At 52.3% G+C, this 26,012-nt stretch overlaps 1 protein-coding gene and 1 pseudogene across 1 annotated transcript; both read left to right on the plus strand.

Moving 5' to 3' along the window:
* The first annotated feature begins 634 nt into the window (after positions 1-634).
* Positions 635-5,951, plus strand: B3GNT7 (UDP-GlcNAc:betaGal beta-1,3-N-acetylglucosaminyltransferase 7). Its single transcript, XM_036320838.1, has 2 exons — positions 635-1,385; positions 2,932-5,951. The coding sequence occupies exons 1-2, from the start codon at positions 1,375-1,377 to the stop codon at positions 4,124-4,126; spliced, it is 1,206 nt and encodes a 401-aa protein (XP_036176731.1). The 5' UTR covers positions 635-1,374; the 3' UTR covers positions 4,127-5,951.
* Positions 5,952-13,247: 7,296 nt separating this feature from the next.
* Positions 13,248-15,034, plus strand: LOC118661730 (annotated as a pseudogene).
* The last annotated feature ends 10,978 nt before the right edge of the window (positions 15,035-26,012 follow it).

The following is a 26,012-nucleotide window of genomic DNA, read 5'->3' on the forward strand; positions in this document are numbered from 1 at the left end:
TGTGGAATTCCTCCTGGAAGCCCCTTCGCATTCCTTGATTGGAGCTCACAACATCCATGAAAATTCTATTGCACTTTGGATTTTTCCACCCTCTCTAAAGGGCCCTTGAGCCTTAAGGCCAAGGCTCATAGGGCTTCGGGGGCCTGGGTCCCAGCTTCAAAGCAGCTCCCTGTCATTGCTGCCCCTAAGACAAGGTCCCAGAGCCTGCTTCCGGAGCCAGGCGGCCTCCTGGGTTTGCTTATTAATTATGGAACCCGGCCTACTGAGCTTCCCCTCCTGGAACCTCCATTTCCTCCTTCTTAACGTGGGAATAACAATAGTACACGCTGCTAGGGTTGCGTGAGTCAGCTGAGCAGCAGCCTGGAATTGTGCTTGGCATGTTTTAACTGCATGATGAATGTTAGCTGCTATTTACTGGACTGTGAAATGCTTCCGCTTAGCTCTACCCGCATTTTTCAAGGTCCTACCATATGCTCCGTGATGGGACCTCAGCATGGAACAGGACTAGCACAGGCATCTGGGAGAGCAGGGCAGAGGGCGTTTTACCTGTGAGAGGATTCTGGAAGTCCCCTGGATGGGGTCACCCATCGTCCCAGGCCCGGCGGAGCCAAGAAGGCCCCTCCAAGTCTGTCCAGTGCAGCCCGCCCCTAGGAGGAGCGGGCCTGGCACACCCACAAACAGATTGATAAAGGCTTGGGGACAAAAAGGTTTTGAGTGAAATGTTTGCTGATGGATGAAAAAAGAAGGCGGCTGCGCGGGGCGGACAGGCCAGGCCGTCCCTTGGTGCAGGGGAGCTCCCCGCGGAGGGAGGGCGCAGGCTCGGAGGGGCTGCTGCCTGGGGGTGCGGAGAAGGTCCCGAGCCCTGGTCTGCCTCTGCCTCCCGCCAAGGAAAAGTCCAATGGAGCCAGAGGGACTTGCCCCCGACCCCGGCGCCCCGGCTGCGGGAGGTTAGGGATGGATGGATGGCGTCCAGGTTCCGACGCATCCAGACGGGTTGGCGACTCCTGGGAAGCTCCGCGGGGGAAAGCGCATACCCGGGGCGAAGTCCCGACTCAGCCGCCCACGGTCGGACCGAGTGACCTTGGGCGACTCTGCGCGCTCCGCAGCCTCGGGTTCCGCCTCCGAGAAACGGGGGGTGATGCTCGCCCGGCCGCAGCGTGGCGGGCGGGGCGCGCGGCGGGCACGGAGGATCGGCGGCGCCGAAGGGGTTAACGCACCTGGGCCGCCGCCCCTCTCGGCCCCTCCTCCGGCCGCCCGGAGGGAAATGTCCGGGTGGGGGCGCGGCCCCGTCCCTGTCCCCGCCTGCCGTCCCCGAGCTGCGAGCCCGGCGCAGCGACCCGCGCTCACTCCGCCGCCGCCCCGGCCCGGGCCGCCATGTCTCTGGGGTGAGTGGGGACCGGGGGCCGTCGGGCTGGGGGGCGGGAACGCCGGGCTTCCCCTCTCCCGGGGGCCGGAGGGAAGGGACGGCAGAGTGGCCCGGCGGCTCCGGGCAGGGGAGATGCCGCGCTGGTGCCCGGGGCTGGGAGCAGTTTCCCCGGGACAGACGGGCTCGCGCGGCGGCGGCCGGAGATGCCCGACGGTGCGCGGCGCCTGGACCCGCCGGTCGGCGGCGGGGGACTTCGAGCCCGTGCGCTCAGCCCTACCCGCGAGGGCCTCCTGCATCTGGGGCGACCCTCGTCCTCCACCCCCAATGGCTCGCCTTCCTCCGGCCCGCGCGCCTCTCCCTTCCTCTCCCTCCTCTCCCCCCCCCCCCCCCCCCAAGGACTTTTTCCTACAAACCCAGTGGGACGGTGCAGGTGAAACCGCCCTGTGGTGGAGGGGCCTTGCCGCATCCCTCTCCCCTGGGGTGACCCTCCTGGGGTTTGAGGGGCTTCCTTGAAGCCCCCTGGGCTGGAGAACCAAGCACTCTGCTCCCCCACCCTCCCAGGGTCAGTCTTAGGTCACACCCCCCCAACCCAGTACCTGAGGTGACCCAGTCCTCCTTCCACTCCATGCACAGGAAACCTTGGGACCACATGGGAAGGTGTCACCCCTCTCTCCACAGGAGAGACCAGAGCAGGTGGCCTGGCCACCCCCAGAGTGTGAGCCGAAGAAAGAGGGTGCCGAGTCCAGCCTTCCTAGCAACACTCTAATTTCTGCTTCTGCAATGGGTGGGATAGGGTTCCTGGGCAAGCAGGGTCCTTGGAAGGTGGGGGTCCGAATGTGCTCCCCTCCCAGGGCAGCATAGCATCTCTCCTAGTGTGATGTTAAGGGAAGTGGGGGCCAGACTAGGGGCTTAGGGGGCGACGGTCATGCTAGATGCCCTGGGCTGTCTGATTTTTGTTGGGTCAGGTGCATGGGTTGGAGGGAAGAGGGACAGGCTTCTTCAGTCCCAAGTTAGAGCCTGCTCCCCCAAGCCCCCCACATAGTATAGAGCTTTCAGGCGGAGAGCAGGTCCGTCTCTACTCCTCCCCATGGGTCACCGGAATGGTGCACAGAGTCTGCCCAGGAAATTGGAAGTGATGGATGGAGGTGCCTTGCTGCGGGCAGGGAACAGGGTAAAGGTCTCCACCAGAGGAGTCCCTGTAGAACCGCTAATCCCTGACTGCACACACACTGCCCTGCCCAGCACTTTAGCTAGAACTCCAATCCACGCTGTCCTCATTTCAGGGAAGAAGAAATCATGGTTTGGCGAGGTTAAGGGAACCCCATCGAAGTCATTTAGCTTGTAAGTGACAGGGCAGCCTGACTCCACAGTGCTCTTCTTAGGCTCTGCTGTGCGGCTCCTTGTCTTGGAGGAGGGAAGTCAGGGTGGGAGAGGAAGCAGAACCCTCCTCCGACCCACACCCACGACCCATTGCCCCATCTGGGACTATAGTTACACACCAGGGCTGCTGCGAGGGTCATGGGGATTCATCTTTTTCTCTGTTTCCCCCCTCCCCCCACCTCCAGGAAGAGAATTGTCTACAAGAGTGTGTGTCTGTCCCTAGCCCTGCTCGTGGCCATAGCTGTATTCCAGCGTAGTCTGACCCCCAGCCAGTTTCTGCAAGAGCCCCCGCCACCCACTCTAGGGCCACAGAAGGCCCAGAAACCAAGTGGACATCTGGTGAACCCCAATGACTTCTGGAAGAGATCGAAGGATTTGGTCTCCCCCGTGCTCATGGCCTCACGGGGACCTCAGACCTGGGATGTGACCACCACTAACTGCTCAGCCAATATCAACTTGACCCACCAGTCCTGGTTCCAGGGCCTGGAGCCACACTTCCAGCAGTTTCTGCTCTATCGCCATTGCCGATACTTCCCCATGCTGCTGAACCACCCGGAAAAGTGCAACGGTGACGTCTACCTGCTGGTGGTCGTCAAGTCGGTCATCACGCAACATGACCGCCGGGAGGCCATCCGCCAGACCTGGGGCCTGGAGCAGGCGTCGGTGGGCAGGGGCCAAGGTGCCAGGCGCACCCTCTTCCTGCTGGGCACAGCCTCCAAGCAGGAGGAGCGTGCCCACTACCAGCAGCTGCTGGCCTATGAGGACCGCCTCTATGGCGACATCCTCCAGTGGGACTTTCTTGACAGCTTCTTCAACCTGACCCTCAAGGAGATCCACTTTCTCAAGTGGCTTGACATCTTCTGCCCCAATGTCCGCTTCATCTTTAAGGGCGATGATGATGTCTTCGTCAACCCCACCAACCTGCTGGAATTTCTGGCTGACTGGCGGCCAGAGGAAGACCTGTTTGTGGGTGACGTCCTGCAGCACGCTCGGCCCATCCGCAAGAAAGACAACAAGTACTACATCCCTGGGGCCCTGTACAGCAAGGCCAGCTACCCTCCCTATGCCGGTGGAGGCGGCTTCCTGATGGCCGGAGGCCTGGCCCGGCGCCTGCACCACGCCTGTGACACTGTGGAGCTTTACCCCATCGATGACGTCTTCCTGGGCATGTGCCTGGAGGTGCTGGGTGTGCAGCCCATGGCCCATGCGGGCTTCAAGACGTTCGGCATCTCGCGGAACCGCAACAGCCGCATGAACAAGGAGCCCTGCTTTTTCCGCTCCATGCTGGTTGTGCACAAGCTGCTGCCCTCTGAGCTGCTGGCCATGTGGGGGCTGGTGCACGGCAACCTCACCTGCTCCCGCAAGCTCCAGGTGCTCTGACCCCGGCCGGACCACCAGCATCAGCTGGAGCTGCAATGCCAGGGCGGATGGAGCCTTGGTCCCCTGCAGGGCAGTGGAGAGTCTGGATCTGGGCCTTGTGTGCTCCTGGGTGTGGGGGGCACAGGTAGCCGGGGGCCTCCCTGTGTGGACACTCTCCAGAAAGCGGAGCTGGGGCGCAGGAACGCTTGGAATGGCCCAGCCTGGAGAAGGTCCTCTGGGGAGCGAGGCTGCTGGCAGCCCTCCTAACTGGGTTCATTGCCTCACTCCCTCTGACCCGGTGGGAGGCCGTGGTGGCCTCTGAAGGAACCCCATGCTCAGGTACCTGGGCGAGGCGAGGCCCTGGATGGCTCCGTGGCTGCCCTCTTGATTCACAGAAGGTTCTTCTCCTGTGAAGTGCCTCAGTCTCCCTGAGGACCCAAGCAACCTTTTCAGGAGAAGCTCAACCCTGTGCAGGCTCACAGTCCCCCCACACCCACTCCGTGCTCCTTGCCTCAGAACCCCCTGGGCACACCCTCCCCCCCAGACCTGCCTGGAGTTGGCTGTTCAGCCCCCTCTTCTCCCAGGTGGCTTCAGTCCTGGCTGCGTCCTGTGATGCCCCGACCGGCCCCTGCCTGGAAGAACCTACCCCTCTGACTACCTCAGCAATCCTCAGAACCTCTGGATGGCAGCAGCCCCCACCCCTGACGCAGGGCTCTGCCCCCCAAGTCACGGTGCTGCCCAACCAGCCCCAGCCACGTGCCCTCCTGCGGCCCCACTGAGGTCTGACTCCCTGGTGGAAACCAGCCGGTTTGACCCTGGAAGTGAACATACCTCTATCACTGTGAAGTTCTATTTATGAAGAATTTGGAGGAAGAAGGCGCCAGGCCTCAGGATATGGCGGTGTTCCTCCCTTCCCTCATTCCAGCAGGACAACTCCTCCCTGGGCCACCCTGACCCACCCCCAGGGCACCCCGGTGCCTGGCACAGCCCCCGCCAGAACCCTGCTGCTCCAAGGCCGAACAGAGACCAGCATCTGCTCCTGTGAAGGCAGGGCATGTCCCTTGTGGGCCACCCTGCCCAGGGTCAGGGGTCCTTGGGGTGGGTGCAGAAGGATGTCACCTCGTATCTCGGGGTAAAGTCACCTGGGAAAAGAGTGAGGAATTAACTGTTTTCTCAATAAAAGGGGATTGGGTTTTTTCTGCCGTGAAACTTCCTGTTCCCATTCCCATCAGAGGGCCTGTCGGGGCCAAGTTGCCAGAGATTTCTGAAGACACAGCTTGTTCCTTGTTCTTGGCTGGTGGGTACACAAGGACCCCTTGAAGGGCCTCAGAGGGAGGTGAGTGCCAGGAGGAAAGGAGAGGCCACAGGGCCGGAGTCAAGAAAGATGTTCCCTGGACTGTTGGGGGGCGGGGGGGTGCAGAGTGGAGGAGGTTTGAGCTAACAGCACATTCCCACGGAGGGCAAGGCCAGAGCTGATAGTGAGGTTGTTATAGGGAGTGGGGTTGGGTGGGGGCATGCAGGGGCTGGTGAGCTCCCTCCTGGCCCTTCTTGATAAGGTTGACCAGAAGCACTGAAACGGGCTGGTTGGGGCCGAGAGGGGTCTGGTGTTGGGGGAACCGCATGGTGTGGCCTCAGCCACTTACCTCCAGGGTGGGGAGAGCAGCCACCCAGGGAGAAGGGTCCTGGGGCTGTAGTCGGCAAGCAGCATATCCCTTCCTGCCTGTGCCCAGCTCAGTCATTGCAGAGTGGGCCTGGTGCCCCAAGAGTCACTCATGGCTCTCCCCCAGGTGAGTGATAGAAATGGCTGGATCCTAACATAACACATGGAGGGAGGCACAAGACTAAATGGACGTCATCCTGGCGGGGCGGGGGGGGGGGGGGGGGGGGGAGGGCTGGGTCTAAGCCCTTGGAGAAGAAAAGGGAACATTGTTGCAACTATTTCTTCCTCCTCAGCACAGATCCCCACCTTGGTCATCTGGCAACGTAATTTGCAGCGCCCCTGGTTTTAAAAAATTAAGAATTTCAAGATCACTACAGCTGAGACCCAGCTGGTTTGGCTCAGTGGATAGAGTGTTGGCCTGTGATCTGAAGGGTCCCAGGTTCGATTCCGGTCAAGGGCACATGCCCTGGGAAGGAGGCAGCCAATCAATGATTCTCTCTCATCATTGATGATGTTTCTCTCCTTCTCCCTTCCTCTCTGAAATAATAAAAAAAAATCACTACCGCTAGCTGAGAGTTAAGTCAAGGCGGGCCCCTTCCAAGGTGGGGGCGGGGGGAGCCTTCCAAGGCGGGCCCTGTGACTGCACACGCCCTGCTTGTCCATCACTCACCCACTGAAGCCAGGCCCTGCCAGGGCTGCAGAAAGCAGAGTGAGGCTTTGGGGCCTCTTCCTGGAGCGGAATCCAGTGAGGGCAAGAGCAGGAAGGACAGCCAGGGGACCACGTGGAAGGGGACCACGTGGAAGGGCCACTGACTCAGATAGCTCTGACCTTTCCCAGGTTTGTTGTGTTAGGTCTGACCGGGGGCAGCCTTGTGCTCAGCTGCAACCTGAGGAAGAATGCACTAGCAGCCCTAACCGGTCTGGCTCAGTGGATGGAGCGTCGGCCTGCGGACTGAAAGGTCCCAGGTTCGATTCCGGTCAAGGGCATGTACCTTGGTTGTGGGCACATCCCCAGTAGGGGGTGTGCACAAGGCAGCTGATCGATGTTTCTCTCTCATCGATGTTTCCAACTCTCTATCCCTTTCTCTTCCTCTCTGTAAAAAAATCAATAAAATATATTTTAAAAAAAGAATGCACTAGCAGTGTTTCTCAACCTTGGCTGCACATTAGAATCACCTGGGAATCTTTTTAAAATCCTGATTTCTGGGCCTCATCCTCCAGAAATTCTGTTTCTTTGTTATGGGGTGAGGCCACAAGGTTGAGAACCACTGTTCTAGCAGAAGGAGGGGGCGGGGGGGCGTGAAGGGGATGAGGTGGGTGTCTGACGGTGCTCCTCAGAGGCTGGGGCTGGATGTGTGCCCTTTCCTCTGGGCCAGGGGTGGGCAAACTTTTTGACTCGAGGGCCACAATGGGTTCTTAAACTGGACCGGAGGGCCGGAACAAAAGCATGGATGGAGTGTTTGTGTGAACTAATATAAATTCAAAGTAAACATCATTACATAAAAGGGTACGTAAGCCTAAGCCAGAATACCCCAGCCGACTGTGGCCTTCAACCAGCTTCTGGCCCGCCCAACCCAGCTGACTCTGGTTTCCTCTGGCCGCCTAGGAGTGTGACCTGGCTGCCTCCAAAGACAGCCCTGGCCTTTCCCAGGTGTATTGTGTTAGGTCTGATCAAATAATTGAATCGATACTCCCTCCCCTAGGAACTGATCTTTAGACCACTTCACCAACGACATTCCCTTTTGCTTAGACCACATTTCACTTGCTAAGACCATTATCCTATCCCTCCGGACCTTCCCAGGATCCAGACCCACCCAGAGAATTCTCCACCCAGAAAAAGCCCACCTAGAGTCCTTTAAGATCTCTGATTCCCCTCCCTGGGTGCTGGTGCCATGTGGGGGCTCAGCCCATCTGGTTTTCCAGATGACCTAATAAATGTATAATCCGTTACTACTTTTGGCCACATGCGGCTCTTTGGCCCCTTGAGTGTGGCTCTTCCACAAAATACCACGTGCGGGCGCGCACGTACAGTGCGATTGAAACTTCGTGGCCCATGCGCAAAAGTTGGTTTTCGACCTGGGCGAGTCTATTTTGAAGAAGTGGCGTTAGAAGAAGTGGGGGGTGTCGGTCGGTCACGACGGGAGACATGGTGCAGGTGGGCCACAGGATACGCAGCACGGGGGAGGTATTGTTTTGAGGTATGTTCGCTGAGGTTGACCCCTTCCAACTCTCTCATCCACACTCGTCTATCTGAAACAAGTACACAAGACGAGTGTGGATGGGATAGTTGAAAGGGGTCGACCTCAGCGAATGTACCTCAATCAGACTGAGGACATTTTTAGCAAAGGCCAGCTTAGGAGTGTCCTAATTAAGTTAATAACAATGTACCTACCTATATAGTTTAAGTTTAAAAAATTTGGCTCTCAAAAGAAATTTCAATCGTTGTACTGTTGATATTTGGCTCTGTTGACTAATGAGTTTGCCGACCACTGACCTAGGTTGTAGAGCAGAGAAGGAAACTTCTAGAACCCCATTATGCACCATGATCAACTTTAGAAATGGAGGCTCCCCTTCCCCCAAAAAAGGGCCCCACAGTCGTTTGGTGCACAACTTGAACTCAGGTATGTGCTGCTAACCCCTCCCCCTATTCTCGCAAGACCTTCTCCCTCCTCCCTTTTTCCTTGGTAGTAACTTCCATGTGTATTTGTGGGTTTTAGTAACTTCCATGTTATGTCTGATGCTTGATTGGAAACTTAGAATTTTTTTTTTAATATATATATTTTTATTGGTTTCAGAGAGGAAGGAAGAGAGAGAGAGAGAGAAACATCCATGATGAGAGAGAATCATGGATTGGCTGCCTCCTACAAGAACCTCACTGGGGATCGAGCCCACAACCCGGGCACGTGCCCCTGACCGTAAAATTATTGCACTGGGGGGAGAGGGGGGGAGAAGGGGTCCCTCAGCCTGGCCTGCACCCTCTCGCAGTCCGGGAGCACTTGGGGGATGTCGGGCTGGCAACTTAGGCCTGTTCCAAGCCTGCTCCCTGCAGTCAGACATCCTTAGCGAATCCTTAGCGCGAATCGATGAGCCGGGTTGTGGTTAAGCTGAGCTCCCTCTGTGGGAGCGCACTGACCACCAGGGGCAGCTCCTGCATTGAGTGTCTGCCCCCTGGTGGTCAGTTCCCGTCATAGCCACAGGTGTTCCTGGTTGTTCCCTCATTAGAGTCAATTTGCATATTACCCTTATTATATAGGATGAACACAGACACATTAGGGAGTACAATGCACTTTTTGCATATAATTCTAATACAGAACTGGAATCTTGGAATGAATTTCACACCTTCCAGCAGAACCTAGAGTTCAAGCTTCCCGGAGGGGCTCAGCCCTGCTGCTCTTTTGAAAAGCCCCCAAGAAAGCTTTGGAAAAAAATGCTTGCGTCCAGGTCCCAACTCCCAGCGATGTCGGGGTGAGCTCGAGCAGCTGCCCGGGTGACTCGGGCGCCCCCCCACCCCCCTGGCGGGGAACTACCCTGCCTGGCTGGGATTTACTGACCCTGCACTGCAATCGGTGACTTATTAGGAATCTCCTCCCATTGGGGCCGCCGAATCGACAAGAACGCCAGGAATTCCTGTCCAGCCTGGGGGCTTGAAACCGCTGGGCAGAAAAGTTGCTGGAGGGTGCGGGCGCCCGAGGACGGGCAGCCCAGCCGCGACCCCGTGACCATCGCCGAACCCTTGGGCTTAGCAGGGGCCATCGCGCTTTGCTGTCTGGGGTGGGGTTGCAGGGGGGCGGGGGGCGGGAATCCACCTGATCTCAGGGGTCGGGGCAGGAGTGCGCGTCGCGGCACCTCGGGGTCCGCACCCCGAAACGCGACGTAGCCAACGGAACCTACCCGCAGGCCGTCGCTGCTCGGCCGTGGGGGGTGCGGGGCGGACCGCAGACCCCTCGGAACTGCCTCTCGTGGCGGAGGGGCCTGGGCACGAACCCGGGAAAGTCCTGAGCGCCGGGCAGGGCGGGAGGAGTCCCTGGTGCTGGGCAATCCCAGGAGAGGGCGTGGAGCGCCCCCAACTGACCACATAGGGCAACGTGACAGTAGGACGATTTGAGCTGGTTACGTGAAATCTGACTTGTACCCGGAGTCATCCGCGTTAACTAAGGGCGTGTGTGCCTCAGAAACGCGGGGAAACTGCCAAACCGTTTCGCGGGAATTCCTCGGGGTGGGATTCCAGCGGCTTTATCCTTTCCTTTGGGCTCATCTGTATAAGGAAAGCTTCCTAAGATAGCAGGTATCACTGATAGCAGGTAAAGTGTAGGAGATGGAAGTGTACCAAGATCCGGACAGACGCGGTGGCTTTGGAGGCTGTGAGGTAACTTTGACCTTAGGGGGCGGGGCGGGGGCTCATTCAGGGGAAAGAGGAATGACCCTCTTTTTTACCCACCAAGGAGCTGAGTGCCGCCCTTCTGATTGGCAGAATCATTGTGGCTAGTCCAGCCTCCTGGGCCTTCTGACGTCAGAATGAAGGCCTTAGATATCTGGAAATAGTTGCTGTCTTAATTGTTTAGTATCTGAGCTCTCGCTGACAAATGATATAAACCATGTTTTAATAAAAGCTAATACATAGCCAACATTGGTTAGGATATGTTTGGTTGCCAGTGACATAAAATTCAGCTCAAACTGTTTGAAACTTTAAAAGGGGATTTGCCAGCTGGCATGAGTGAAAGGCCTTCAGGGTTGGTCTGCTCTAGCTGCTCATTCAGGATAGAGATGTAGAACAGATGCAGACTTGCTGGAGCCGCCTGGTTGTAAGTGATGGGTTGAGGTCGGAGCTCAGGCAGCCAGGCTGCAAAAGCTGCACATTAACCACGACTCAGAACCATGCATGTGGTCTGGACGGTTTGAGGCAGGTCTAGAAATAGCTGACCATCCTCCACCATAGCTGCCTGCAGTTACTAGTAGCTAAAACCAGCTGCTTGCTGAAAGGCCAGACTCAGATCAGATCAGCCCAGCTCATCCAGACCTAGTCAAACATTTCTTGCTAGATATGTTTTATGTAATTTGAGGCTGTGTTGTTTGGGACTTTAAAAAGAGAGTAACAGAGCCCTGGACTGTGAAAGGTCTCAGGCCAGGCTGAGGGACTCACCCCCATGAGTGTAGGAATGTCGTGCACCGGGTCTAGTATTAAATAAATAAATGGAAAGAGAACCCATCTTCCTATTCTTTGAAGGCATTATCAAAGAATCACTTTCTTAAAGTCTCTGGAGACCATTTGGGCAGTAAATTCTTTCAGACTCCCAAGAAACAACCCATTCCAGTGTATGTAACCCATTTCTGACACAAAATACTCATTTTATGAAGTTAGCATAACCCAGGTCCCAAACCCAGCAAACAGAGCCCAGCGAATCCCCCTGATTCCCCCAAACTGCACACCCTTCCACCTCTGTCTCATAGCTCCCAGGTACTTGGTTTCCCATCTGTCCCTAAATCCTATTGCTCAGTAGTTAGTCCCCCTTCTCTTTTTAGAATTATCTCTGGGACCCGTCAAGGGCTTGTCTGCTGCATAATTCTCACCACAGCTGGACTTTGCTCACTGACCTCCTCATCACTCTCATGGACTTTCCACCTGGATAACTGGCCCTCACCCAGCACCCTGTACCCACACTGCACCTCAGGACCACTTACATGGCCATGGGCATTGCTGCACAACCATGGCCTAGAAGGAACCTTGGGAACCTGTTGCACGTTAGGGCTGACTCTGCTAGGCTTTGGGGACAGAGAGTGGACAAGGCAGTCAGTCCATCCTCTTATGGAGATCGTAGCTGCTTCCCACGTCCTCCTCTCCCTCCCCCTCCCCCCAGCTTTCTCACCAGCGCCTCTGAACCTGCACCTCGCTGAGATGCATCTCCCCTTCTCATATCTTACTAGGGAGACAGATCCCACAGTAGGGCTGCTTGGGTCCCTGGGGGAATGTGGGGTTTTTTGGTGTTTTGTTTTGTTTTTTCAATTTTGCCACAAACTATTTCTTATTCAGGTTGCAGTCACTCTTATCTGATAGAAACCCAACTCCAAACTACCTCAAAACAAAACAAACAAAAAAAACCTCTTAGTGTGTGTAACACATCTAGGGTTTCAGGCATGGCTGGGTCCGGGTGCTTAAATGATGGTTCTTTAGCTGTTGTTCTTCTTTTCTTTGAATTGGCTTGATCTCCAAATGGAGGAAAAGATGATCCCAGGCAGCTTCACACTCCCCCACCAAAAAAAATAATGAGCCTGACCGGTTTGGCTCAGTGGATGGAGCGTCGGCCTGCGGACTGAAGGGTCCCGGGTTCAATTCCAGTCGAGGGCATGTGCCTTGGTTGCGGGCACGTCCCCAGTGGGGGGGGTGGGGGGTGCAGGAGGCAGCTGATCGATGCTTCTCTCTCATCGATGTTTCTGGCTCTCTGTCCCTCTCCCTTCTTCTCTGTGGAAAGTCAATAAAATATATTTTTAAAAAAATGAAGTAAAATAATGAGTGTCTTTTCTGATATTTCTGGCCAAAACTTAAAGGAAGACTCTAATTAGATTGGCTTGTATTGTATGTCCAAGTGTGAACCAGAGTCCACAGTAAGAAGAATGGAATCCTCTATCAGGACATCACCGAGGCCAGGTGCAGGGGTAGCCTCACATGGCCTGAGCAGGATTATAATAGAAGGGGCAGTGAGGGAAGGACGGGTTCCCCAAAGAAAGGGGTTATGAGGCAACAAAAATAATAGACTCAACCCATAGAACCTGAGTTTGAAGTTGACCCTCATGCTCTGCTCAAGATCTGATGCTTCCCATCCTTGGGCCCCCAGGTAAGCCTGTGCCCCTCCACCATCCCCCTCCTTACAAGATTGTGTTTCTATTGGGTACTATTGATCCTTCTTGCAATCTAGCTTCCATTCCCTACCCACCAAAGTCCATAGGATTGTTCATTTGTGGTCACCCCCAATTTACATTTATTTTTTTGTTAACTGATTTTTAGAGAGAGGAAAGGAGAGAGGGAGGGAGGGAGGGAGAGAGGAGAGAGAGAGAGAGAGAGAGAGAGAGAGAGAGAGAGAGAGAGAGAAACGTTGATTTGTTGTCCCACTTATTTATGCATTTATTGGTTGATTCTTGTATGCGCCTTGACCAGGGATCAAACCCAAAACTTTGGTGTATCACGACAACACTCTAACTAACTGAACTACTGAGCCAGGGCCTTAAAATTTCAGTTTCTGATTATTTGTTGGTAATATGTAGAAATACAACCATTAAAAAATGATTAATAGGAATGCCTTAATAATAAATATGAGAGGTGAATGAAGAAACATAAAAACTTTTTCTTAGTGATATAAAACAATTGAAAAACCTGTTCCTGTAGTAATATTAATGTTTAAGGTTTAACAATTCTATACAAAATTCTATTTTCCTTTTTTTTTTTTTTTTGGTAGAATTTGACAAAGCTCTTTTAAGAGCCATCTGAAAGAAGAAACAATCAAAACTAATTAAGAATATTTGAAAATAAAAGAAACTAGCTTTACCAGATTAAAAATCCATTACAAATTAACTACTACAGTAGTTAATTAATATTGTCTGGTACAATACATGGTCAGATTAATGATGTTTAATAGATCAGAAACTGACTCTGGGGTAATTAGGACTATCGCATATAACAAAGCAGAAATTGAAAATTAGTGGGGCCCTAGCTGGTTTGGCTTAGTGCAGTGATGGCGAACCTATGACACGCGTGTTAGATTTCGCAAATGTTGAATCCAAGGATCTGCTCTCGGACCAGGAGCTGTGGGCGCGGCTGGAAGAACTGGAGCGACAGGAGGAGCTGCTGGGCGAACTTGAGAGTCAGCCTCTTACTGTGGCTGCAAACGGAGAAGACACAGCGTCTTCCGAAGAGGAGAAGGAAGACGCCGGCACATGGAATGGGACGCACCGCTGCGCTCGTTGCCCCCTCAAGTGATGAGGATGAGGATGGTGACGACGACGATGCTCTTGGGCCAGGGGCCAGCTCTGTACCAACCATATACTTTTCTCACACCGTCAAACCCAAGCGGGTTCGAATCGATCCTGGGAAAAACACCACCTTAGAACTCAGTGAGAAGAAGGAAGAAGCCACACGGAAGCGAAGGAACAGCTGTGGTGGCCACCCGGCCCCGGAGCTGCCCACGATCAGGACCCCTGCGGACATCTACAGGGTCTTCGTGAACCTGGTGAACGGGGCGTACGTCCCTCGGAAGTCCATCCTGAAGTCAGGCAGCCGCGACACCAGCGAGGGCAGCGCCGACTGCGAGGAGCGCGTGGCTCCTGCGGAGCGCCAGCTGTGAGCGCATTTTGGAGGAGGAGCAGGAGCAGCTTCCGGAGTCGCTCTTGCCCGCGCCCGGGACGCTCCGGGCTTTTTCTGGAACTGTAATAGAGAGGGAATTGTCGCCCTGCCTCGCCCCGCACCCAGCCGCGGCCCATCCTGTGCTGCCCACGATCCCTGAGCGGAGAGAAGTCCTGCCAGAAGGGTCGGAGGTCACCAAGCGGGTGTCCAAGTTCAAAGCCGACGGGCTGCAGCAGAGGACCTAGGCTGTGTGAAGGAAAACCCCTATTCTGTAGGACTACTGTTTGGGGCTCTCTGCTGTTCTTTGGACGGCCTCTTATTCTAGAAGATAAGTTTGCTTCCTAGCCCGCTTTAGCCTGCTTGAATAGTGGGGAAGATAGACTTGGCTGTGGCCTTGTAGGCCAGAGACTAGACCCAATGCCATGCCAGGTGCATTTTTGATTGGATAGAGCTGTGTAGTTTTCAAGGCCGCCGCCAGCAAGCGCACAAAGGGCTGGCTCTTCCATAGAGAGAGAAGTTCTGCTTGTGGCTTTGCTTAGAATTTGGATTCATTTCCCTGGGCCCACCGTGGTGAATACCAGTAGGGAATGTGCTAGGGGCAGGGGCCTGGCAGAGAAGAACTACTGAGTGGGCTGAGGGACAGGGACCATGGGAGAGAAAAATTGCGAATTATCTCGCTAGAAAAGCAATGTGTTACGATTAAACCCAGCCAGGTGTGACCTTGCTTTCCTCCCGTTTGTACTTGTAAACTTTATGTGAACTTTTACCCTGCCAGTATCAGAAACGGCTAATAAACCGCTTTGCAGTTTGTTTTTTCTTTTTTTGGAAATACTTTGTAGTATTGCAGATAAAAAGCTTTGCTGTACTCTCGGTCAGCACTGCAAGCTGTGATGCTCCTACGGGAGGGACGCGGTTGTAGTTAGCTGGCCAGCTTAATAAAGGCTCTTAAAATTTAAATTTTGGGTCGGTGGTCTATCTCGCTGATTGAACCCATAACAGCTGCAGCAGCGGACCTAGGCTGCAGCAGAGGATCTAGGCTGCAGCAGAGGACCTAGGCTGCAGCAGAGGACCTAGGCTGCAGCAGAGGACCTAGGCTGCAGCAGAGGACCTAGGCTGCAGCAGCGGACCTAGGCTGCAGCAGAGGATCTAGGCTGCAGCAGAGGACCTAGGCTGCAGCAGCGGACCTAGGCTGCAGCAGAGGACCTAGGCTGCAGCAGAGGACCTAGGCTGCAGCAGAGGATCTAGGCTGCAGCAGAGGACCTAGGCTGCAGCAGAGGATCTAGGCTGCAGCAGAGGACCTAGGCTGCAGCAGAGGATCTAGGCTGCAGCAGAGGACCTAGGCTGCAGCAGCGGACCTAGGCTGCAGCAGCGGACCTAGGCTGCAGCAGAGGACCTAGGCTGCAGCAGAGGACCTAGGCTGCAGCAGAGGACCTTAGGCTGCAGCAGAGGACCTAGGCTGCAGCAGAGGATCTAGGCTGCAGCAGAGGACCTAGGCTGCAGCAGAGGACCTAGGCTGCAGCAGTGGACCTAGGCTGCAGCAGAGGACCTAGGCTGCAGCAGAGGACCTAGGCTGCAGCAGAGGACCTAGGCTGCAGCAGAGGATCTAGGCTGCCAGGCAGTGGGCGCTTGCACCCTGCAACCTCGTGCTGCATCATCTAGAGTACGTATCGCTGATGGCTCCTCAGAGCGTGGGAGGAGGTGTCCTTAATTAATTTGGAAGCAGATTCTCCTATTCGCTGGTGGAGATGAGGATCCAAGTGAGCCCAGGACTTCCCAGTCCGCTTGCTGGTCATCCTCCAGCACCGGCGACACCACTGCTGCCTCTGATGCCACGGCTCTCGGATTGCTTCTCAGAGAAGATGTTCCTGGGCTTGTTTGGTGTTTGAACTAAACGCAGGCAGTTCCATGCCAGCTGTGATGTGCACACCGTATGGACCACATAGCAGAAACGTAAGATTCAGACCCAGCAGTTCTGTTCCTGCTTCAACCTTTGAAAGGCCCTTTAAGAAACCTTCTGGTGGGTTCTGCAGCGAGGTGCCCTTCAACCCTGGGACTGCCGCTGTCCTCGGCAGAAGCTCTCATGGCCTGTGGGCAGGTTTCTTGGTCGGAAGAATGGGATTTTGTAAAACTTTCTTTTTTAAGTAAAAACTTTATGAAACTTAATAAATAAATAAATAAAAAGGCTCCACTGTATATAACTACATATTGTTTTTGTGATTAATCACCATGCTTTATTTTTTTAAAAATATTTATTGATTTTTTACAGAGAGGAAGGGAGAGGGATAGAGTTAGAAACATCGATGAGAGAGAAACATCGATCAGCTGCCTCCTGCACACCCCCTACTGGGGATGTACCCGCAACCAAGGTACATGCCCTTGACTGGAATTGAACCTGGGACCCTTCAGTCCTCAGGCTGACGCTCTATCCACTGAGCCAAACCAGTCAGGACATAATCACTATGCTTTAATTATGTTCAATTTGTAACAATGAAAATACATCCTGCATATCAGATATTTACATTATGATTCATAACAGTAGCAAAATTACAGTTATGAAGTAGCAACGAAAATAATTTTATGGTTGGGGGGGTCACCACAACATGAGGAACTGTATTAAAGGGTCGCGGCATGAGGAAGGTTGAGAACTACTGCACTAGAGCAACACACAGGGAGCCCCTCTTGCCAAAAGTATGTTAGCAAACCTGGTGATCTTTGCCAAGCTAACAGGTAAGAAAAGGTGTATACTGTTGTAGTTTTAATTTGTATGTCTATTACCCCAAATAAGGTCACATTGGTTCATGTGTTCATAAGTCATTTGTATTTCCTTTTATGAGAAAGGGTTGTTCAAAACCTTTGTCTATTTTTCTATTGCCTTATTTGTCTATTTAAATTATTTGTAGAAGGGCTTCATCACAGACATTTATCTCATATGCTGTGAAAATATTTTTCCACTTGTCACTTCCCATGTTTTCTTCTAGTATTTTACTTTCTTTTTTCCCCTAGTATTTTATATTTCACTTTTCATATCAATACCTTTGATCCACATAAAATTTATTTTAATATAAGGCACAAAGAGCTAACACAATATTTCTGCAGGCAGGTGGTTATCCAGTTGTTCTCACACCAGTCTGTCTTTCCTCCACCAATCCAAAGTGCAAAGTTTATTATATACTGAACTAGAGGCCCGATGCACAAAATTCATGCAAGAGTAGGCCTTCCTTCCCCAGGCTGCCAGCACTGGCTTTCCTCCAGCTGCAGGCAGGCACCCAGAACCCAGGCTTCCCTCACAGCCCCGGTTTTGTCCAGAAGGTCATCCAGAAGGCTGTCCGGTCTAATGAGCACATTACGCTTTTATTATTATAGACTAGAGGCCTGGTGTACAAAATTCGTGCACAGGGGGGCGGGGGTGTTCCTCCGCCCGGCCTGCACCCTCTCCAATCTGGGACCCCTTGGGGGTTATCTGACTGCCGGTTTAGGCCTGATCCCGCAGTTGGACATCCCTCTCACAATCCGGGACCTCAGGCTCCTAACCGCTTACCTGCCTGCCTGATTGCCCCTAGCTGCCTCTACTTGCCTGCCTGCCTGATCACCCCTAACTGCTTGCTCCCCCACGCCGGCCTGATCACCCCTAACCACCTCCGCCACAGTGGTTTTGTCCGGAAGTTGGACGTCCAGAAGATGTCTGGCTGATCCCGTCTAATTAGCATATTACCCTTTTATTAGTATAGACTAGAGGCCTGGTGCACGAAATTTGTGCATGGGGGAGGGGTGTCCCTCAGCCCAGCCTGCACCCTTTGCAATCTGGGACCCCTCAGGAGATGTGGGATCAGGCCTAAACCGGCAGTTGGACATCCCTCTCACAATCCGGGATTGCTGGCTCCTAACCACTCGCCTGCCTGCCTGCCTGCCTGATTGCCCCTAACCACTCCCCTGCCGGCCTAATTGACGCCTAACTGCTCCCCTGCCGGCCCGATCGCCCACAATTGTCCTCCCCTACTGGCCATCTTATGGCTGCCATCTTGTGACGATGTGGGGGTGGCCATCTTGTGATTACATGAGGGCGTCACGCAAGGGCGCAAGGGCCACCTAGGCTTTTATTAGTATAGATTCTCAGGTACAGTTGGGTTTATTTCCATGCTTCCTATGCACCCGCCTATTTGAGACCTTCTCAATGGTCACCTAAATGGATTCAAGTTTCTCATATATTAAAAACAAAAACAAAACCTCTCCTTCAATCCTATAATCCTCTTCAGCTACTGCTATCTACTCTGACCTTCACAGCCAAGCTCCCTGAGTGTGTCTACTTTCTGTCGCTGCATTCCCATATGCTGCTCACTGCGTAATCACTGCAGTCGGCTTGGACCCCCCCCCCATCAATCTATAGTCCGGATGAATGGGGGACTCTGGGCTATTCTTGGTCCTTTAGTTCTCTATGCAATTCCAACCAGGTTCAGTCAACATATTCAAAAGGAACAGAATGTGGCTCAGGATATCCCTTTTCACACAGTTCCCAGTAGGGAGAACCAAAAGCAAGTGACCAGTCAGAAGTCAGTTTAGCCACAGTTGTTCCAAGCACCTTAAGAACCTGTGGAGCCCTAACCAGTTTGGCTCAGTGGATGGAGCGTTGGCCTGCAGACTGTAGAGTCCCAGGTTGGATTCCAGTCAAGGGCATGTACCTTGGTTGCAGGCACATCCCCAGTAGGGAGTGTGCAGGAGGCAGCTGACCGATGTTTCTCTCTCATCGATGTTTCTAACTCTCTCTCTCCCTTTCTCTCTGTAAAAAAAAAATCAACAAAATATATTTAAAAAAAAAGAAGAAGAAGAACCAGTGGAGTCTGCAGGGGGAGTGCATGGTGGTTGGTGGGAGGACAGCATATTTGACTTCCCATCTGTAATCCAGGCCACCTGCCTCAGCATTTCCCCCATTGCCAGTTCCCAAGCAATGCCTAAATTAGTGTTTGATGGAAGAACTAGGGACTGTAGCCTAGTCAGGTTGACACATTCAAAAGACCATCACAGCCTTGACCGGTTTGGCTCAGTGGATGGAGCGTCGGCCTGCGGACTGAAGGGTCCCGGGTTCAATTCCAGTCAAGGGCATGTACCTTGGTTTTGGGCACATCGGCGTGTGCAGGAGGCAGCTGATTGATGTTTCTCTCTCATTGATGTTTCTAACTCTCTATCCCTCTCCCTCTCTGTAAAAAATCAATAAAATATATTAAAAAAAAAAAAAAGACCATCACAATCCAGCTGGTATTGTTCAGTGGTTGAACATCGACCCATGCTCCAAGAGGTTGCTGGTTTGATTCCTAGTCAGGACACAGGCCCGGGTTGCAGGCTCAATCCCTATTAAGGGGAGTGCAAGGGGCAGCCAATTGATGTTTCTCTCATTGATGTTTCCATCTCTCCTTCTCCCTTTCTCTCAAATCAATTTTTTAAAAAAACATTAAAAAATGACTATTATTCAGTTTCACTTTTTTGTTGTTTTTTAAAATATATTTTTATTGATTTAGAAAGAGGAAGGGAGAGGGTAGAGAGAAAGAAACATCTACCAGATACCTCCTGCAGGCCCCTACTGGGGAAGGAGCCCCCAACCCAGGCATTTGCCCTGATTGGGAATTGAACTGGTGACCTCATTTATGGGTTGACTTTCAAACACTGAGTCACAACAGCCGGGCTAGTTTCACTTTGAATAATGAACATAACAGGATACAAAAGCCAGGTATTTTTGGGCTGAAATTTTTTTGTGAATGGAAGGATGAAACCAGCAAAACAGAAAGGGCATGATATGTCCTAAAAATGCATAGAGATGAAGAGGGGTTTTATGTAAGAAAAGCTCAATTCAAAGAAACTGGAACACTTCCAACACTTGGATTGGCTATTTCATGAGAAACTTTTATGAAAGCATCCTCTAAGATTGCTTACCAGAAGCCAAAGAAAATCTCCCATGTCAGAGTGTCAGGACATGCACACAACTATGGAGCCACTTTCTGGATTGAGTCAAAAGAAAACATTGGAAGCAGTTCCCCCATCAAATGATGTGATGTGTAGTAGAAGAGATGACATTTATTTTAACACTAGAAGCTTGGTGCATGACATGCGTGCACTGGAGGGGGGTTCCTCAGCTTGGCCTGAGCCCTCTTGCAGTCCAGGACCCCTAAGCCAGCAGGCAGACATCCCCCGAGGGGTCCTTAGCGCTGTCGCAGAGGCAGGAGAGGCTCCCTCCACCGCCACTGCGCTCACCAGCTTCTGTCTGAGCAGCACTCCCCATGTGGGAGCACACTGGCCACCAGGGGGCAGCTCCTGCATTGAGCATCTGCCCCCTGGTGGTCAGTGTGCATCATAGCGACGGTTGTTCTGACGTTCGGTCATTTTGCATATTAGCCTTTTATTATATAGGATTTTAAAGTAGGTCTTTCAGGAAACAGCAGCCTCATTATTCCCCAAGGAGGCTTTTTTTTTTTTTTTTTTTGCCATTTTTTCAAAAATATATTTTATTGATTTTTTTTACAGAGAGGAAGGAGAGGAATAGAGTTAGAAACATCCATGAGGAAGAAACATTGATCAGCTGCCTCCTGCACACCTCCTACTGGGGATTTGCCCACAACCAAGGTACATACCCTTGACCGGAATCGAACCTGGGACCCTTCAGTCTGCAGGCCGACACTCTATCCACTGAGCCAAACCGGTTAGGGCTAGTTCTGCCATTTTTTAAAAGTATATTTTTATTGATTTCAGAGAGGAAAGGAGAGAGAAACATCAATGATGAGAGAGAATCACTGATCAGCTGCCTCCTGCACGCCCCCCACTGGGAATCGAGCCCACAACCCAGGCATGTGCCTTGACCAGGAATCGAACCATGACCTCCTGGTTCATAGGTCAACACTCAACCACTGAGCCACACCAGCCGGGCTCTGCCATTTTCTTGACCTCAGCAAGTTGCATACTCTCTCTAGGCCCCAGTTTCCTCCATTATAAAATAGGCATAGAAAATAGCACCCACTTCCTAGGGTGGCCCAGCAGAGCTTCAGCACACAGCGAACAATGAATGGAAACCAGCAGTAACTGAAGTTGTAGTCGTGATGTGCTACCCCAAAGACTTACTAAGAAGCTTCTGGATCCCTCTCCCAGACTTCTGACTTTACATCTTCAATTCCTTAAACAAGTTCTTCTCCAGATTAGTAATAATTATTATTTTCTTGTATAACTGATACCTAGACCTGCTGCCTTCCTATGAGGATTTAATCAGATGTTAATCTCCAAGTAAAGGCTCACTGCCTTCCTCAGCACAGGAGTAAGAGGTTTGTCCAGTGACGTTCAAGCACCGCCGATAACCAGGGCGCGGGGACAGAGAAGCTATGGTTTTTGCTAAACTCTTTGGACCAACAAAGTTTGGTGACCAACTACTTCTCTGAGACAATCGCTCCCAAGTTTCCCTTTCACTCTGCGCACTGCTGAAGCAAATGTTGTGGTTTATAAGTATTTCAAAGAATAAGGTTTGTCAGGCAGACCAGCTGGGCTAATCAGCTACAGACGCTACAGCTAAAGATCAGCAGTTGATTTCTAAAAAAGATTTTGGCACTCACCACGGAACTGCTCCAAAGGAACCAGATTAAAAGTGAACACCAAACAACTTCTCCCCTTTCTCCAGCACTCTGGGGCTTTTCAAGGCAGGCTCAGTGCAGCTATACACTTTTTGGCCAAATAACCAGGCCTGACTTTCTGCTGGCCTCAGATTCTACCGATAATGACTTTGCAGAGAGTATGAGACCCTGTCCCCAGGCTGTCATTTCTTCTTTAACTCTGGTGAAATCCCTAGTAGTATTCTCCGCTTTCAACTGGAGAACCGAGTCGCCGCTGCGGAAAGCACCAGCCCTGCTCCACAGAGGTGTGGGCGCCCCCCGGCCACCCCCCCCAACACACACACACACTGACAGTGTGCGCTGGAAAAGGTGGTACAACAGGTGAGGTGTGGCCCCCTCCACTAACTGTATCTACGAAGAGCAGAAGACTAGGTGTTCTTGAGGAACTAACCTGGGCACATACACGAAGCAGGAGTGTTTGGAGAGAGGGCAGCCGCAGCCGTGGGTTTCAGCAATAAGAGGACCGAGGGTGCAGACTTCCGAATTGTGGCCCCGACCCACCAGAAATGAGAGCATGACAGCTCCCTTCTCAAGAGCTCAGTGCGCTCATCGGTGACTAGGAGGGCAGGGACCAGCTCAGCAGAGATCCCTCCAGGCAGTAAGCACTGGCTGATGCCAACGTTCTCGCCAGCAAATCTAAGGTGAAAACTCTAAAGAACAACCTCAACTTCTCAATGAACCTTCAACCAGGAATTCCTGTTTTCCCCGTCGGAGCAGGGAAAAGACAAACCACTGAAATAACCACGCCAAGGCTTACATTTGGTGCCAGAATCCTGAGCCATGGGCACAGCGAAAAGAGGTCTTTCCCTCCCAGTTGCAAAGCTTTCCCTCCCACAAAGACTAAAAAGCACACAGGCTTCTGCAGTGGGGACGTTTCCGTACCTAGAAATCAGGTACCCAATCGCTCCCAAGTTTCCCTTTGCCTCCCCGACTTCATCACTGGAGAGCGCACCGGCCTGGGGGAGTTGAACTGGAGCTGGCATTAGACGGGGTACTAAGTTAAGGCGAGGAAATAAGAACTGGTGGTAATGAACTTGATTCTGGCCCAAAGTAATTCGACCTACTATTGATGGATACGCGGGTTGGGCCCCGCTCCGGAGACCTGCCGGCGCGCCACCGCGTTCCTGGGCCTCCCGAGCAGGTGTTCGGCGCAAAACCGCACAATGCCACCCAAGTGCGTCACGCCGCGGGGATCCCAGGGGCGCGCGGGCGCTGCCCCCGCAGGGTCCCCGCCCGTAACTGGCCCAACTCGGAGACGGGCCGACACGGAGCACTGGCTCCGGGACGGATGGGGACCGCACCACACAACAGTCAGCAGAAACGACAAGAGGAGGAAACGGAGCCCAGCCGGCGCGGCCCGGGCAGGAGAGAGGGACAGATGGGGAGCTGGAAGGCGCGGGCGGGGAGGGGCGCAGGTGGACTCCGGCCCTGGAGAGAGAATGCCCCACGGTCCACGCGGAGCCCCGGTCAGGTTCCAGGCGCCGCGGCGCCGGGGACAGCCCCTCCCGCCCGCGAGCCCCGGGCGCCCCGCTCCCGCGCCCCGCACCGTGTTGTAGAACTCGGCGATGGCAGGCACGATGGTGTAGTTGTCCTGGCACCAGTCCACCTCCGAGCTGCCAGCCCGCAGCTGATCCCACCAGTGCGGGGTGCTCATGGCCGCCCCGGAGCATTGGAGCAGCCGCTCCCGCGGCCGAGAAGAAGCCAGAGCGGCAGCTCACGCCGACCCCCAAGGAGGCTTTTTGCTCATGCTTTTGCTCATTATGGGCATGCTGACGCTGCCCAAGATTTACTTTGTAAATCGCCTTTGCAAACTACAAAGGCTGTCAACATTTTGGAAGTGGTAAAAAGGTTTTTTGCCAAATAAAACTTTGTCTGAATAGAAAAAGTTCTCTGAGCAGATGAGCCTCCTGCAAAACTGAATTTGCAAATTTAGCGATAAAGAAAGCTCCCCTTGTCATTTTACATAGACGTGCACAGGCAACAAAGACTTTTCCAACATCCTGAAAGATGTTTTGTCAACATTTCTAAAAGTCATCAACTTTATCAGAAGCAGGTCTCTCAATCATTGCAAAGTTTACCAGGAAATGGGAAAACAGTCATTTGAAGTGCTTCTTAGTGACTTTTGAAGGGCCAGTTCTAAGGCATTTGTTCAGACTGACAGCAGAAGTCTTTTTCTGAAAGAGGGAGAAAGCCCACTTCTTGAAAGACTCTGAAGAAAATTATATTCTTAGGTTACCATATTTGGTGGATACTTTTAACCATCTAAATGAGATGTCTTCCCATTCAAGGTTCTGAAACAACCATTTTGATCTCCTAGAAAATCTACAAGCTTTCTTGGTAGTGCTGCCCACATACAGTGGTTTTCAACCTTCCTAATGCCGCGACCTTTTAATACAGTTCATGTTGTGGTGACCCCAACCATAAAATCATTTTCGTTGCTACTTCATAACTGTAATTTTGCTACTGTTATGAATCATAATGTAAATATCTGATATGCTATATGTGTTTTCCGATGGTCACGACCCACAGGTTGAGAACCGCTGACATAGAAGAAAATAGAGCCAAGAACAGCCTTGCAAAGATCAAGTGCTGGGGAAGCACTTTACCTAGGGCACAGACACAAAACACTATCAATTTCTTTGCAGAGAATTTTGACACCTGAAAACACAACTACAGGCTAAGCATGAATCTCACCTAGTGTCCTTATTTCAAGGATAGTGTCTGCTTCAGTTTCTGGTATTGTTTGTCCTTCAACACCTCCAAAAGTTTTGTCCAGAGTTTATAATTATCAGCAGAAGGGTTAGTCTGTTAGAAGCCAGTCCACCATTATCAGAACCACCTGATGGACTTCCTGCAGATTCCCAGGCCCTGTCACTAATCTGAGAGAGTATTGAGTTCAAGATCCACTGGGCTGAAACTAATCTTCAGGCTTCCCCCGAGGCATCTCCACATCCTTGTGGATGTGCTGCCACCTGCTGGAAGAATGACAAAAGTAGCAACCACCATTTCCTGAAAGGGACTGCTTTTCTAAAATGGCAGCAAGTCCTCAACCAACCCACCAAATCAGAAACCAGCCAGGTACCAGGAAGACCTGGGATATTTACAGGGCTTGACCCTAAATGCAAGCCCTAGCACTCCTCTCCAGCCCTGCAGGGTAATCACGCTCCGTCCTCATCTTTTTTTTAAATACTTTTATTTCAGAAAGGGAGAGGGATAGAAATATCAATGATGATAATCATTAACCTGCTGCCTCCTGCACACCCGCACTGGGAATTGAGCCCTCAGCCTGGGCATGTGCCCTGACTGGGAATCTAACCGTGGCCTCTTGGTTCCATAGGTCAAAGCTTAACCACCCGAGTCACACTGGCTGGGCTTCCACCCTCATCTTCATTTAAACCAGCATACCTCTGGAGTTAACAGGACTGGACTGTTTCCATCCCTTAATGGGAAGTAGCAGGAAGAACCTTAACTTTCCTGCCCATATTGAGGACACGGTATCAGCCTTTATCTATCAGAGACCAACTCTAATGGCAGGACAGGTATCTTATAGTACAGGCCCTACCCTAGCAGCCAAGAACTCCTCTATCAATTATCAGGTCAGGCTCTAGCCTTCTTTACCTTCCCTTCAACAAGGTAAGCTCCCAAAACCCTATTCAAGTTTCCAAGTCAGACAAGCATTGAATAAGTACTATTGGGCCTGAGCTAGTTGCACTCCTACTTCATGCTCCTAGATTCCCAAATTGCCTATTACACTCTTAGGCCTGTCAATAGCTGAGCAAAGCAGCCAAGCATCTGCTTGGGAGAAGGCCCGAGTCAATGCTGATGGGTCCCTGGAGGCCCACAAAGACCCCTCACAGGCCCATGACAGTTTAGGAGGGATTAAGCACCATTAACAAAACTTTTGATATATTCAATTCTAACTCAACTCAGCCTTTTGAGATTTAACCATGACATGCTTGGAATAATTTTAACTTTTAGTCTAGGAAAACACTGGCTCCCAGCTCATTTTGGTTTCCCTATCAGGACAGATCTCCCTTGGCAGCACCACTTTCATTAGCACTGCCATCCCTCAAAAGCAAGACTTGTCTTGCTCTTAAGTCCTTAGTACTTGGAGCAGGACTGATAAGTGGTTGATGTGCCACATGACTTAGATTTCCACATTCCACCAGCAAAAAAAAAAAAAAAAAAAAAAAAAAGACTAAACGACCCACTTACCTTTTAGGTTGGTTTCCTTGTAAGTGTATTGAATTCTACCTTATTGCATTTTTTTAGTCT

Source organism: Myotis myotis, unplaced genomic scaffold (genome assembly GCF_014108235.1).
Source record: "Myotis myotis isolate mMyoMyo1 unplaced genomic scaffold, mMyoMyo1.p scaffold_m19_p_8, whole genome shotgun sequence".
Classification (NCBI taxonomy): Eukaryota; Metazoa; Chordata; class Mammalia; order Chiroptera; family Vespertilionidae; genus Myotis; species Myotis myotis.